General features: G+C 37.0%; 2 protein-coding genes across 4 annotated transcripts in view; one reads left to right on the plus strand and one right to left on the minus strand.

Annotated features, from left to right (window-relative positions):
* Window positions 1–13,850, plus strand: part of TMEM164 (transmembrane protein 164) — a 314,697-nt gene that overhangs the window by 289,182 nt on the left and 11,665 nt on the right. Inside the window, exon 6 of one of the 2 annotated variants that reach the window (XM_057495625.1) lies at window positions 11,019–11,241. In XM_057495625.1, the coding sequence (XP_057351608.1) occupies window positions 11,019–11,224 (206 nt within the window). In that variant the 3' untranslated portion in view covers window positions 11,225–11,241. Of the gene's footprint in view, window positions 1–11,018; window positions 11,803–13,850 lie in introns of those variants that run through there. The other variant, XM_057495624.1, reaches the window with a different exon arrangement.
* The window catches only part of AMMECR1 (AMMECR nuclear protein 1), a 132,883-nt gene that overhangs the window by 72,597 nt on the left and 46,436 nt on the right, over window positions 1–13,850 (minus strand). For both annotated transcript variants that reach the window (XR_008995166.1, XM_036912655.2), the window contains exon 2: window positions 1,303–1,413. Coding sequence is in view for 1 of the 2 variants with exons in the window: in XM_036912655.2 (XP_036768550.1) it covers window positions 1,303–1,413 (111 nt within the window). In the remaining variant the exon portion in view is untranslated. The remainder of the gene's footprint in view (window positions 1–1,302; window positions 1,414–13,850) is intronic.

A 13,850-nucleotide genomic window follows, 5' to 3' on the forward strand; every position in this document is an offset into this window, starting at 1 on the left:
GTCTGGTATTTCATGTCAGGAAAAAAAAAAATCTAACATGCCTAGACTATCATTTACACCATCTTTAGCCAAGTTGTATCTTTCCAGAATATGTGTTTGGACCGCTTTATTACCTGTATGTTTTTAATAAGTCCAAACACCCGATTTGTAATACCTATGAAAATCTAAGAATGAACGTGACCCTCCAGGCCTCTGCTTTTCTTTCTGGGCTTCACTGCAAGCTAAGAAAATGCTGCAGCTATGAGCTACACCTTCAAATGTAGGAATACTAAAGTCAGTGAACAGCATTTTATTAACTGGTGCTATGAGTTGCATTTATACAATTCTGTCATAAAATAATGAATGTTCCATAATTTCAATCTTGAAGCAAAGTAGTGATTGATTATTACTTTATTCCCCTAACATCTCCCTAATGTCCCTATTAAGTACATAGAACAAAATACCATAACTACTACTTTATCTACTGGAGGTTAAGCAACTTGCCCCAAGTACCAATAGTCAGCAGGGACCAATTTCTTATTGGACAGACACTGTGCATATTACAACTACAGAAACTGTATCAGATAATCACCCTCAAATATGAACAAAAACAGGAAATTCCTTTACTAATAGCTTATTATTTAAGGAATTTTCTTCCTTTGAAATAATTTTGGAATACAATTTGCTAGAAATCTTAACTTGAACCACAGAAATCAGATGGTGTGCTAGATAACTTTTTGTGAATACAGAAATTACAAAGTCTTACCAACTGTAATGAAGCATTTGTTACTTTGTTCTTGTGCTAGATGCAACAAAATAAGTAAGCTACAATTAATTCTGTGTAAACTGAATGTGAATGATTATGCTGCCAGGCTATGGCATCACTTTCTTCCTAAGTTGTCCCTGCAATTTCAAAAATACATAAAAATGTACAAAATGTGTAAGATGAAATAGACATCAACAGTTTTTAAAAAGCCTAACAGAGAAGGCACAATGACTGCTATTATTGAAATAATATGTTTTGGTAACCCACAGATATTTGGTCATTGATTTTTAAGCTATACAAAATAAGCTGGCCATTCAAAGAAAACACTTCAAAACATCTATGGCACAATACATGTAATCACAGTATCTTAAATTACAATATATATCAATAACATTTCATCAGAGATAAGGAATTTGTCAAAGAGAAGAAATAATTTGACATGAAAGGAGTCAAGAGTATTGGCAATTCAGTAAAGGAAAAGGAGTTAAAGTATCAGGTTCAAGTTTCCTAGGGTTTTTTTTAATGTAGAAGCAGAGACAACAAAAGTTGGTCTTCACCTGGTAAGTGTGTACTCCCTGAGTCCTGAATGCAAATTCATGGCAGAAAAAGTACCTATGCATCCACGCAATCTTTTGTCTCGACCAATCTTCCATGTTACAAACAGTGGGCTGTAATGGAAGACAAAAATAAGGTAAATCAATCAATTCAACTCAAGCAAGCATTTGTTGTGTATTTACTATATGCAAGGTTAGGTGCCTAAGATATAAAGACCAAATGGTAAGCCCTCAATGGGCTGAGTCTAGTCCAACAGGCCTGCATTTAGCAGTAATTATAGCTGTACTGTATTGAGTGCTTCCTATATGCTAGGCAGCACAATGTTTTAAACAAAATTGTGTTAGTGTTCATCAACAACTCCAGAAGGCTGATGCTGTTACTAACATTGCTATTTTACAGATGAGGCAGCCCCATATTTAATACCTAATAAAGTAGGAACTCAAACTTGGGCAATCTTGACTACAGAGCCTTAACCATTGTGGCTGACTGCCTGATCCCTTATTTAAACCTCAAGTTACTCACTGACTTGTAAGTGTAAGTCTAGTTTAGAAAATCAGGGGAAAAATTCAACAATTTCAGGAGATACTTTACTGAGTATATCAGGCAAAGTACTGTGAAAGGTGCTACAGGTAAAACACGGTTATCTAAAACACGGTCGTCACTCTCTAGGAGCTGGTACAGAAGGCATGCATGTTCCTAGCTAACTAACGCAAGGCAAAAGGAAGTAAGTGCTATAAACTATGTCCAAAATGCCATAAATTAAGCTACTAGGATAGAAAATTTCATCAAATTTGATCATCTTCAGCTTAGCCTAGAAAAATGAGTAGGGTTAAGAGAGGTGAAGGACAACAGCAAACATTAACAAAGTAATACTCTAAAACCAGAACATTTATTTTACTTTTTGGATGAAATTGCCAATAAATACAATCTCTCAAGCATCAAATTTCAAAGTATCAATTATAATATAATGGCATCAAGAAAGTAATTTGCTTTTAAATGAAGTTTAATACAGTTGATATTTGGATTCTGCAGCAAACCACTGACAGCCTCAACTAATGATTAAGTCTAAAAACAATTATTTTCTAATTAGAAACAACTTTCTATGTCAGTTTTTATGAAATTAATTTACATATTTTAGGAAACATTTTGTAAAAAGAGAATTACCCTACAATTGGGGATGGTTCATGTTAATACGAGTATTCAATGTATTATTAGTAATTATAGTAAATTTCTGCTTTCTAAAAATTTAAATTTTAGGGGGACATACTATATGTCATATATTTCTTATAATATGCTGTTGAGTTGGAGAACACATTCTTTCTTTAATGTACTCTCTAGTCAGTCATCAGCAGTTGGGTGAAAAGATACCCTGTTTGAGCACTTCAGTCACCCAAGTTATGCTGACAGTTAGCCACAATGGCAGAGAGGTTCCCGACTAAATGTTTACAAATCAGGGAGCAGTACTAGGAATTACCTGCTTCCAAGAGCCAAATGCCCAGAGGCACTGAAAAAGACGGCTGAAGTATAAAGCCAGGTTATTGTCAATGTTAGTTTTCAAGTGTCGGATGACCTACACTAAAGGTACTAAAATAAAAAAAAAGGTTTTCTGCTTTCTATATCATATGTATGAAAAATCTTATAACTTGAGACAAAATTGTGATGTTCCAGTTGGACATTTCCTCTAATTACTCTTGACTAATAGTTGATCAGGAAGACAAGAGTTAGATGGGAATTCTTCTATTACTTAAACAAATACTAGTATCCTAAAATTCACACATTATCGTCAAGGATGAATTTTACCTCTTTGCTTTTTCACTTTGTAATTTGGTAGCATCAACATCAGCTAACTTTGTACCAACAGTAAGATGTCGGTCGATCCTCTCCCATAATGATGCCTATATAAAATATCTCTACATAAGCCAGGCCCCTTGGCAGATTCAGAACAAAGTGAATCACACTGTAGTATATATAATAACATGTCTTTAAAATACCATGATGGCTTCTCAGTAACACAGAACTAAGTTGTATATTCTCTTCCTCAGTGACTTGAGTGAGAAACCTCAAGGTGTAAGTGGATTCATTTCCTATCAAAACACTAGACATCAAAGTCATTTAAAAGGACCTTCTATTCTTTTATCTTGCTAAAATTCGTATGTACATCATTCTTACTATAATCCTATATATACTCCAGGAAACATTCAAAATTTGTAGAGTGGATAAAAAAAGAACACAAACACTGTATTATGAAACATGTTGAAGGGCATTCAAACACATAGGGGAAATTACATACACTTTCTTATTATGTTATCACTGATGAAGGGATGATGAATTTGGGGGGTAGTGGATAAGCTGCATTTTGCCAGCAGCCTGGGAGAAAAGGCACTCCATAATAAGCAAGGTCATGGAGATGTAAAAGTGCACAGAACAGGAAGTAGTCTGACAGTCTTGGTAACTTTCTATGGTTTTTTCGAGATTTAACATTCTATGAATTTTAGGCACTGTTGAATATGTGTTCTCAAGAGCCCTCATAAAAGGCAAAGCAGATACAGAATAATCTGCATTCTCCCTGATCCTTACCTGCCCCAGGCAACATCCACTTTGGGGGTTGGCATTGCGGGGAAGTATCAGTGTCAAAGATGGGAGGGGTTGCTATTTAACAACCCCACTGGGTTTAGGGCAGATGCCTGAAGATGGAAAAAATCAGACTTTTAGTAGACAGAATGGAATTATTCCTTCAAAATCTGGGACTCTAACTTCTTATTTACAAGTGCTCATCCAATGTCTTTTATAAAGAACACATATATTTCCAAACAAAACAAAACAAAACAAAACAGAAACACACTTATAGAGAGAGGATAAACTAGGTGAAGGGAATTAAGGTTATAATCTTCCAGTTATACAATAAATAAGACAAGGGTATAATATACAGCATAGGGTACATAGCCAATAATACTGTAACAACTTTGTTCAGTGACAGTAACCATGCTTATTGTGGTGACCATTTCCTAATGTGTATAAATAATGATTATGTTATACACTTGAAACTAGAATATTGTGTGTCAGTTACTCTTCAATAAAAATTTAATTAAAAAATAACATGATTATGTTATTAAAAAACCCCAAATACCTAAAAACAACACTTAATGGGGAAAAGAACTTGGGAAGTTAAACATTTTAAAGTAGACTGAAACAGGATAAACATCACCAAACACAAGAGATTGTATCTTGCATGTGATAACTACTTTGTACAGGGCAATGGCAATGGGAACATTCAATATGTATTATCTAAAAATAGCAATAAAAATTTTTCTTTTCCCAAAACACAGAAGAAATAGGCAATTCATTCTTAAATGTGTTGTTAAAAACATGTATGTGTTCCCAAAAAGGACAGAAGAAATCAACACAATCAGAGAAAGAACAAAGTAGAAAAAGGAATTTGAGCCTATTAAAGGAGATACTCAATGGCAAGGAAATAAGGAAAACACAGTAAGACAAAGATCGAATGTTTTTGGAAAATACTTTTACCATATGGTTTGAGGCCACCTACATACATTGAAAAAAGTACTATAAACTAGAAAGGGGCTGAAAATGAAATGAAATATTAATGGAAATGTTTATCTGAGGGTAACCAGACATAGCTTTTAAAGGAATTTTCCTACCACTAATTTTGTACTACTACGTTCTGAGAAATCTTTGGAGGAAAGCAAACTCCATTTTTCCAAGTCTGTAGACAGGAATAGGAAGTAACCACCTAATTTAGGTGAATTTTCTCTGCCAACTGGCAGCCAATAGCCATCAGGTCAATAGCAGTAGCTCTCAGGGAAACATACTTGCATGGAACCAGCAAAAGTACAGAAAAGCAATATAAATCTGAACAGGATATTCCCCAGTTCAAGTTGCATGCCACTTCCTATGCCCTTCTTTGGAGACTACTCTATTGATGCAGACCAGAACAGATTAGAAATACACCTGTGGGAGAGGAGTACAACTATGAAAAAGGTTACTTACTTAATATTTTACCATAAATCTTATCTCCCCTGTCATACCAAGGCAAAAATGGAGGTAAAAAAATAGCCTTAGACATTTGCAACCCCCACTTTGGCAATTTGCTCTTCTTTAGAATGAGGTTTATAGGTGGCAACATTAATAACATGCTATCAACCCCCACCAATATAATACTAATTATTATAATGGGACATTCAACAAGGTTGTTAATTTTATAGTAGATATGGGAAAAGAGAGAAGCCCTTTGCTATGGTTCTTTTATTCTGCCATCAAATAATGACTGCTTCTCACCTATGCTCAGGTTCTGCTATGTAGCTCAAAAATCCAACTGAATTACTCATAATATCTAAATCAATACCATAATTCCCCAGGTTCTAGTAGCTCATTCTGTCAAAAACAGAAATGGTGGCATCTTCATTTCACCACCAGATTAAAACATTTTACTTCCCACTTACACAAAGAAGTTATATATCTCATTTATAAAGTCATATTAACTACAGATTCAATTCATAAGAATGTATTCAATATGGTTAATTCCTACATTAGTCTGCTCAGGCTGCCATAATGAAATACCACCGACTGCATGGCTGAAACAACAGAAATTCTCGTGGTTCTGGATCTGGAAAGCCCAAGATCACCATTCCAACAGGCTTCTGTTTTTGGTGACAGCCCTCTCTTCCTGGCTTGTGGATGGCTGCTTTGTCCTCACATGGCCTTTCCTCTAAGCATTCAGAAAGAGAGAACGAGTGCACACAAGCTCTCTAGCTTCTTGTCTTATGAAGACACTAACCCTATCAGATCAGGGTCCCACCCTTATGACCTGGTTTAACCTTAATTACCTTGTTATAAGGCCCATCTCCAAATACAGTCACATTTGAGGTTAGGGTTTCAACATATGAATTTTGTGGGGGACACAATTCAGTCCACAGAAAGTCCCTAACAAAAACTTAAGCACATAGTTCAAATTTATATAATAATGTATCAAAGGTTATTAGCTGAAAGCAAGTTTAAGAGAATATCTGTTTCCTCTTCATTTTACAGGTAAAAAATAAAAAGCGATCCTGGGAGACTAAGTGCAGGGTCACCAAGCTGGTTCGTGTTAGAAGCTGGCTAGTTGTCCAAATTTTCTTACTACTAATTTAATTTTTTCCCCCAGTATAGAGAAAATCTGTGAGTAGCAAACTTAGATGTCTTCTAAAACACCTCAGAAAAGGAAAATCTCATGTGTACTACATAGTACCTCACAGGTGACAGCTAAGCACAAATCTCCTTCCCCTCCTCAAAACAATAGACCTAATTTACAAGCTTTTATAGCATTCCCATCAGAAGCCCATACCCAAACCTACCATTTTACCTTTAATGGCCTCCTAACATCCTTTCTGACTCCTTCTCAACCTTCTTAGGTCATTTTTTCTTGTTGTCTAGCCAGCCTTCATCAAACTACCTAACATCTACAAATTTCTGCCAGATGAACATTTCCATTTACCATTGGTTAACAACTATTTAGGCTTGGTATTGATCTGATTGTTTAAGTAATTCATATTACTTGAGGTTTTTTAATGAATGAATGAATCACTAATGAAAAAATGAGGCTTAACTCTTTCCAGATTATTTGAAATTCAAATTAATGGGAAGCTCTGCAAAGAGAGTAATAGGAGAGGGTAAATAGAAAGAGGATGGGGAATGGGAGGGTGGGGAGGAAGGTAAAGTTCTAACGCACTTGACACTTTCTCATCCATACCAATCCTATACTGCAGATAAGGAAAATACACGAAATCACCATTATAATCTGATACCAAACTCCTCTCCCTCTAATCTTTGTAAATAGCTTGTACCCCATGGAACTCAGGAAAATCAGGAGACACTGCTTGAACAGACAGCATGGGTTGGTATAGAAGACCACAAATATCTGAAAGCAGAAATCAAGAATTCCCAATCTTTCAGATATTTTCTTTGTTTAGTGTTCCCAGAAATTCTATCATACCAGCATTATTTTCTTTTCCCCTCCATTTTTATAATGCTAATTTAACTGGCAGATGCCAGAGGAAGAGAGGCAGTATAATGTCTTATGAATGACTGGGAAGGTTGAAAGTGTGTGTATATGTCCTGTAAACCAAGGGTAATCACCACCATATAATCACCCAAATCACAACAGATTTTAAGGCATTAGCTTGATTATGCCAGTTTTTGAACTGAAAGATCCACTTCCTCCTTTTAGCAAGACCAAATCAATAATTTTCAGTAGAAAAAAAAGTCTGAGACTTCATATATTGAGATAGTCTGTCTTACTGTTTTTGAGAGCCCCAAATAAGATGAGAAAGAATACTAGCATTGGAAAAAAAAAGACTGTATTTGCACATATGTTCTCTTCTTAGTTTACACTGCAGTGTTATTACATTTAATATATGGCAGCATTTTAAGGATGAAAGAGTTGTGGTTTTTTTTCTGATAAATGGAACCACAGATCTTTATTATCTGAAAATCTAACTCATAAAATAAATTTTAAATGACAAATTGTTGTAGATTGCCAAAATGAAATAATTTATATTTGGAATTCCTATTCTAAGACCATTTGTTCTAAGAGCTTTAAGGTTTGAGACTCAGCCTTTACTATGAAAAGAATGGATTATTTTAATATAAAACAGACCTGACAAAAAAGATGACCTACTACAGAAGTCTTCATATTTCTAAACTCACTATAAGCAAAACGAAGAGAACTAAATTTTAGAATAGTGATTGATACAATCAACTCTTATTTTTTTATGCCATTAAAACTTCTATGGAATTGTGTTTTGGTAGTTACATTAAATAATTTGTGTGCCAGATGGTCAGGGAATTCATAACACTTTAAACAAAACAATGAAAACTAAGGGTTTTTATCTTTTGTTTTGGTTTGGTTTTTTTACATATATCTTACTTCCCCAGTGACTGACCCATATCTTCTACCGTCTTGTCTTAACCTCAGAGCCCACTCAATTACCAGAAATAGAGCAGATAGGAAATAAATATGCTGAGTGATTTAAACACTAACATAAAAAGAGCTAGAAAGTTATCCAGCTTCTTCACTCTACATTTTTTTGTTTGTTTGTTTCCCATTCCAAGGAGATCCAATGAAATGTGCCAGGTCAATAAGTAAGACCTGCAATAAATCTGTGATGTATTTCTTTTTCACATGTTTTCTGGGTTTAGAGAGGTAACTGTTTTGATTTTAAGGTCCTTGTATTGGACCACCTGTTCCTTTGGGAGAAAGGAGCTAGAGACAGTTTTGCAGCAGGAAATCAGTAAGCCCTTCTCATTTTAGGGGGAAGAAGAAAAAGGCAGGAAGTAGGGACAAAGTACTCAACTGAGGCCATATTTCCCATCAGGGCTCCTTATGTTGCCCAGGCTCCCCCTGCCACAACTCCTCTTGTACCTTTCAGAAAACAATTCAACCTCTCAAGAACCTCTACAATGAAACAGCCAAGATTTTTTTTTTAACATGGGATTGATTGACATCCTCACCTCCAAAGTGCCTCTTCTTAAAAATTGACTTTATTAAAGCATAATTTATACACAATAAAAGCACCCATTTTCAAGGGTAAAATTCAATGAATTTTGACAAACGTATAAATACATATACCTTAAACCACATTCGAAGTACAGAACATTTCCATCACCCCAAACAGTTCCCTCTTACCTCATTGCAAGCAATCTCCTCCCCATGCTCCCAGACCCTGCAAACACTAACCTGCTTTCCGTCACTACAGTTTTGCCTTTTCTAGAATTTCATGTAAATGGAATCATCCAATATGCAGTCTTTTGTGTCTAGCTTCTTTCATTTAGAGTAATTCTTTTGATATTCATTCAAAACAAATGGCTCGTTTTTATTGGTTCTTTTTGAGTAGTATTCCACTGAATGGATATGCTGCAATTTACTCATCTGCTGGTGGGTATTTGGGTTGCTTCTAGTTTGGGGCGGTTGTAAATAAAGCTGCTATGATAATATTTGCATTCAAGTTTTTGTGTGAACATAAATTTTCACTCCTTTGAGGTAACTACCCACAAAGAGGATTACTGAGCTATGAGTAGGTTTATGTTCAACGTTATAAGAAACTGTCAAACTATTTTCCAGTTGGCTGTGCCAATTGCTCCACATCCTCATCTGCGCTTGGTATTGTCTTTTTTAAAAATTCAACCTGAAATGTAGGAGTATCTCAGTGTGGTTTTTAATTTGCAGCTCTTTGATAACTACAGATACAGAGCAACTCTTCAAGTGCTTAATATTCATCCACATATCTTCTTTTGGGAAGTGCTTGTTCAAATTGTTTATTCATTTTAAAATTGGATCATTTATCTGCTTTTTACCAAGTTGTACATTTAAAAAAATATATTCTGTTTACCCAAAATAACTTCTCAAACTCAAAAAGACATATGCACCCCTATGTTTATCGCAGCACTATTTGCAATAGCCAAGAAATGGAAGCAACCTAAGTGTCCATCAGTAAATGAATGGATAAAGAAGAGGTGGTACATATACACAATGGAATATTATTCAGCCATAAGAAGAAAACAAATCCTACCATTTGCAACAACATGGATGGAGCTAAAGGGTATTATGCTCAGTGAAATAAGCCAGGCAGAGAAAGACAAGTACCAAATGATTTCCCTCATCTGTGGAGCATATGAGGGACTGAAGGAACAAAACAGCAGCAAACTCACAGAACCCAAGAATGGACTAACACTTGCCAAAGGGAAAGGGACTGGGTGGTGTGGGTGGGAAGGGAGGAAGAAGGGGAAGAAGGGGAAGAAGGGGCCTTACGATTAGCACACATAACATGGGGGGGGGGGCATGGGGAAGGCAGTATAGCACAGAGAAGACAAGTAGTGACTCTATAGCATCTGCCTGTAGTGTCAGCTAAGTGTGGACCTGTTAGTGTGACCCCAGACTCTGTAGGACTGCCCCCACTCTGACACCCCTGCCTCTCCCTCCCTGCCATCAGAGAACTCACAGAGACACACAGATCTTTCCATGTCTCACTGATTTTATTGAATCATGAACATCTGTGTGTGCCGTTGGTGCAACATTTGGCCACTGTGGTTGGCCATTTCTCCACAGGCTCCTTGGAGACTCTGCAGATAGTTAGAGGTCTCCAGGCCTCCCCACTCACAGTGTGTTATTTGGGTCAGTGGAGTTCTTTTGCATCCGCTGGTTCAGATCCAGCTGAAGCTGTGGTTTTGTGTTCTGATTCATTCTCTTCATCCCGTTCTGGTAATGGTCAAGTTATTGGTGATGTTTATCTCTTCCACTTCCTTGAACAAGTAAGAGCTGTTTCCAAGGAACTCTCATCTGTACATGCTTTCAAGGGCATCTCCTCTTCCTAAGGTGTCTTTTGAACCTGGATGAGCAACAGAGTGAGCACAGAGGGCATTAGTCTGGGGAAAGAGGAGGGAGGCTGGTTAGGAAGGGGGCTTCACAGAAGGGGTACAGGCTGAGGAGGGGGTTTATGTCCAACAAGGACAGGGTAGGGGTGTTGGTTGGGACATCAATGGGAAGGAAGAGGAACATGGGTAATATCATCTGACCTTGGCACTGTCTCTAAATTTGTAGTGACAGTGGGACATCCTCTTCTGGAGCCTTTGTGAATTGTTGTTCAACACTTGTGGTTGGTTGATCTTTCTTTGTTGTCAGCTATTCCCCACTTATGGTCTGCTCTTCCCCACTTGTGGTCCGCAGTTCCTCATGTGATATTGGCTGTTCCCCACTGGAGGTCAGCTGTTCCTCACTGGAGTTCGACTCTTCCCTGCTGGAGGTGGGCTCTTCCTCACTGGCAGTCGGCTGTTTCCTGCTGGATGTTGGCTGTTCCTCTCTGGAGTTCGACTCTTCCCTGCTGGAGGTTTGCTGTTCCCCACATGTGGTCATCTGTCCCTCACTGGAGATGAGCTGTTCTCCGTTTGTGGTAAGCTGTTGTCCACTTGCAGTTGGCTGTTCCTTGCAGGGTGCTGATTGTTCGTCACTGTGATTGGTTGTTCCACATTAGGGGTTTGTTTTGCACTAGGAGCTGGTTGTTCCTCAGTCATGGTTGGATTTTCCCAACTTGTGGTCTGTTGTTCTTCTCCCATGGCTGCTTGTTGCACACTAGCATTTGGTTGTTCTGTGCTAGAGGCTGGTTGCTCCCTGCTTGTGGATGGTTACTCCCCATGTGTGGTTGGTTGTTCAATATCTCTGCAAGTCTCCTCTGATTTGTAAAGGACCTCACTCATTTTGAGGCCAACCACTGTCTAATCCAGAGCTGCGACCCTCCCTATATATGTGCCCCCGCCACCCCAAGTCAAAGAGGAGCCATACCCTAACCTATTATTTGGTCATCAAGTCACTGTTCCAGCCAGTGGGAACCCTGGGTGGCTTAGGTATCACCAAGTACCACTCATTGTGATGCTAGTGTTGGTGGCTGGGGAGGGTGAGCTGTGGGAGAGGCCAAGATACTCTGGTTGGATGAAGGTGGGGCTTGTTTAGCACCCCTTAAAGATGTATTTCTACCTCTTATCCTCTCCCCTGATTCAATGTGTCCTCAGCCATAGTTCCCACCTTATTTTACTTCTAGGACTATAAATATCCTACCTCCCTTCCTTCTCCTGTGGCTTCCTGGAGAAATGGAGTTTATCTGACTCCTGTGATGAGGGACACTAGGGGAAGTCATATATATGAAGAGCTACATAGCTAGCTTCCAGCTTCATGGAAGACACATTTTTGGGGAACAAATCCTTTCCTGTCCACTTAGCTCACTAGGTAAAGGATGTTTCCTTCAGGATTGTAGTCTCAGAGGAAACAGCTGTAGAATATCCTATAGGTCATATATTCCTAATTGTAACAGCAAGTCCAGCCAGGTTAGGTCTTCACCTGAACACATGTCCTTTTTCCTTAGTGGTTCTTTCCTGGGTTTCCTATATACCAATCACTTCCTGGGAGATACAGGTTGCTTACTTACCCAAAGTGCATTGATACAATATGCTACTTAAAATATATATATATTTTTTACTTAAAATATTTTTAAAGGCATAACAAAACATATTAGAAACTCAAACTCAGAGAAAACTAGCAAAACTGAAAAAATATTTGCAATATACATCATAGATAAAGGCTGATATCACCAATATGGAAAATTTTTTAAATGATAGGACAAAGGATCCAAAATATGACAGAAAAATGGGCAAAAGACATGGACAAAAAATTTACAAGAAAGATACAGAACTGAGCCTTAACAATCTGAGATGCTATTTAACCTCAGTAAAGAGAAATTCAAATTAAAACAACTCTAAGATATAGACAATGACTCTGACACAGATATTTGATTTAAAATCCAAGGACATTTAAACAGTTACTATAACCATATTCTGTATGTTTAAAATGTACAATCATGGAAGACATAAAAGGGTCATGTAGAACTTTTAAAAGAAGAAAACTACAGTATCTGAGATGATAAATTCACTGGATGGGATTAATGGCAGCTTAGACATGACAGTAAGAAAGGTTTGTGTGTTTGAACACGTAACAAGTGAAGCCATCTAGAATAAGACAGAATGAACCAATATATAAAACGGAAAATATACCGTGACCCATTAGGGTTTCCCCAAGGAAAGCAAGCTTGGTTAAACATTCAAATGTCATCTATGTAATACATACTAATAACATTTTAAAACATAATTATATGCTCAATAATATACTTACTAAATGCAAAAAATGCATGTGGCCAAATCCAGTATTCTTTCATGATAGCATTCAACAAACTTAGAAGGTAACTTTCTCAACCTGATAAAAGGCATCTATAAAAAGCTTGTTAACTAAAATTATAATTAAAAGAGAAAGACTGAATTCTTTCCTTCTAGTATTAGTAACAAGACAAAGATTTCCACTCTTTCCACTTCTACTCAACATTGTACTGGCAAGTCTAACCAGTGCAGAAAGGCAAGCAAAAGAAATAAATGATATTCATTTCAGACAAGAAGTAAAACTATCTTTATTCAGAGACAACATGATCATCTATGTAGAAAATTCAATGAATCACCAAAAAGCTATCAGAATAAGTGAGTTCAGCAAGGTTTCAGAATAAAATGTGAATATGCAAAACTCAGGTATATTTGTATATACCAATGAAGATTAGAAACCAAATTTAATGATATAATATCACTTACCTAGCATTAAATTTCTGAAAATACCTAACAATAAAGCTGGCAAAGAGGTGAAACCCTGTATACTGAACTGAATTGCTGGGATTTATTAAAGAACTAAATAAATGGAGAGTTATGTCATAAAGATGGCTGGAGTGGTTCAATATTGCTAACATAGTAATTCTCCCCCAAACTGACCTATAGATTCAGTGCAATGACAGCCCAAATCCAAGCAGGCTTCATTGTAGAAATTAACATGCTGATTCTATAACTTATATGGTAACGTAAAGGACCAAGAAGAGCCAAAACAACTCTGAAAAAGAGGAAAAAGGGGAAAGACTGCTATTACCTTCTTTCAGATCTTATTATGAAGGAAAGGTATTCAAGACAGTGTAGTACT

The sequence above is a fragment of the Manis pentadactyla genome, chromosome X, assembly GCF_030020395.1.
Source record: "Manis pentadactyla isolate mManPen7 chromosome X, mManPen7.hap1, whole genome shotgun sequence".
Classification (NCBI taxonomy): domain Eukaryota; kingdom Metazoa; phylum Chordata; class Mammalia; order Pholidota; family Manidae; genus Manis; species Manis pentadactyla.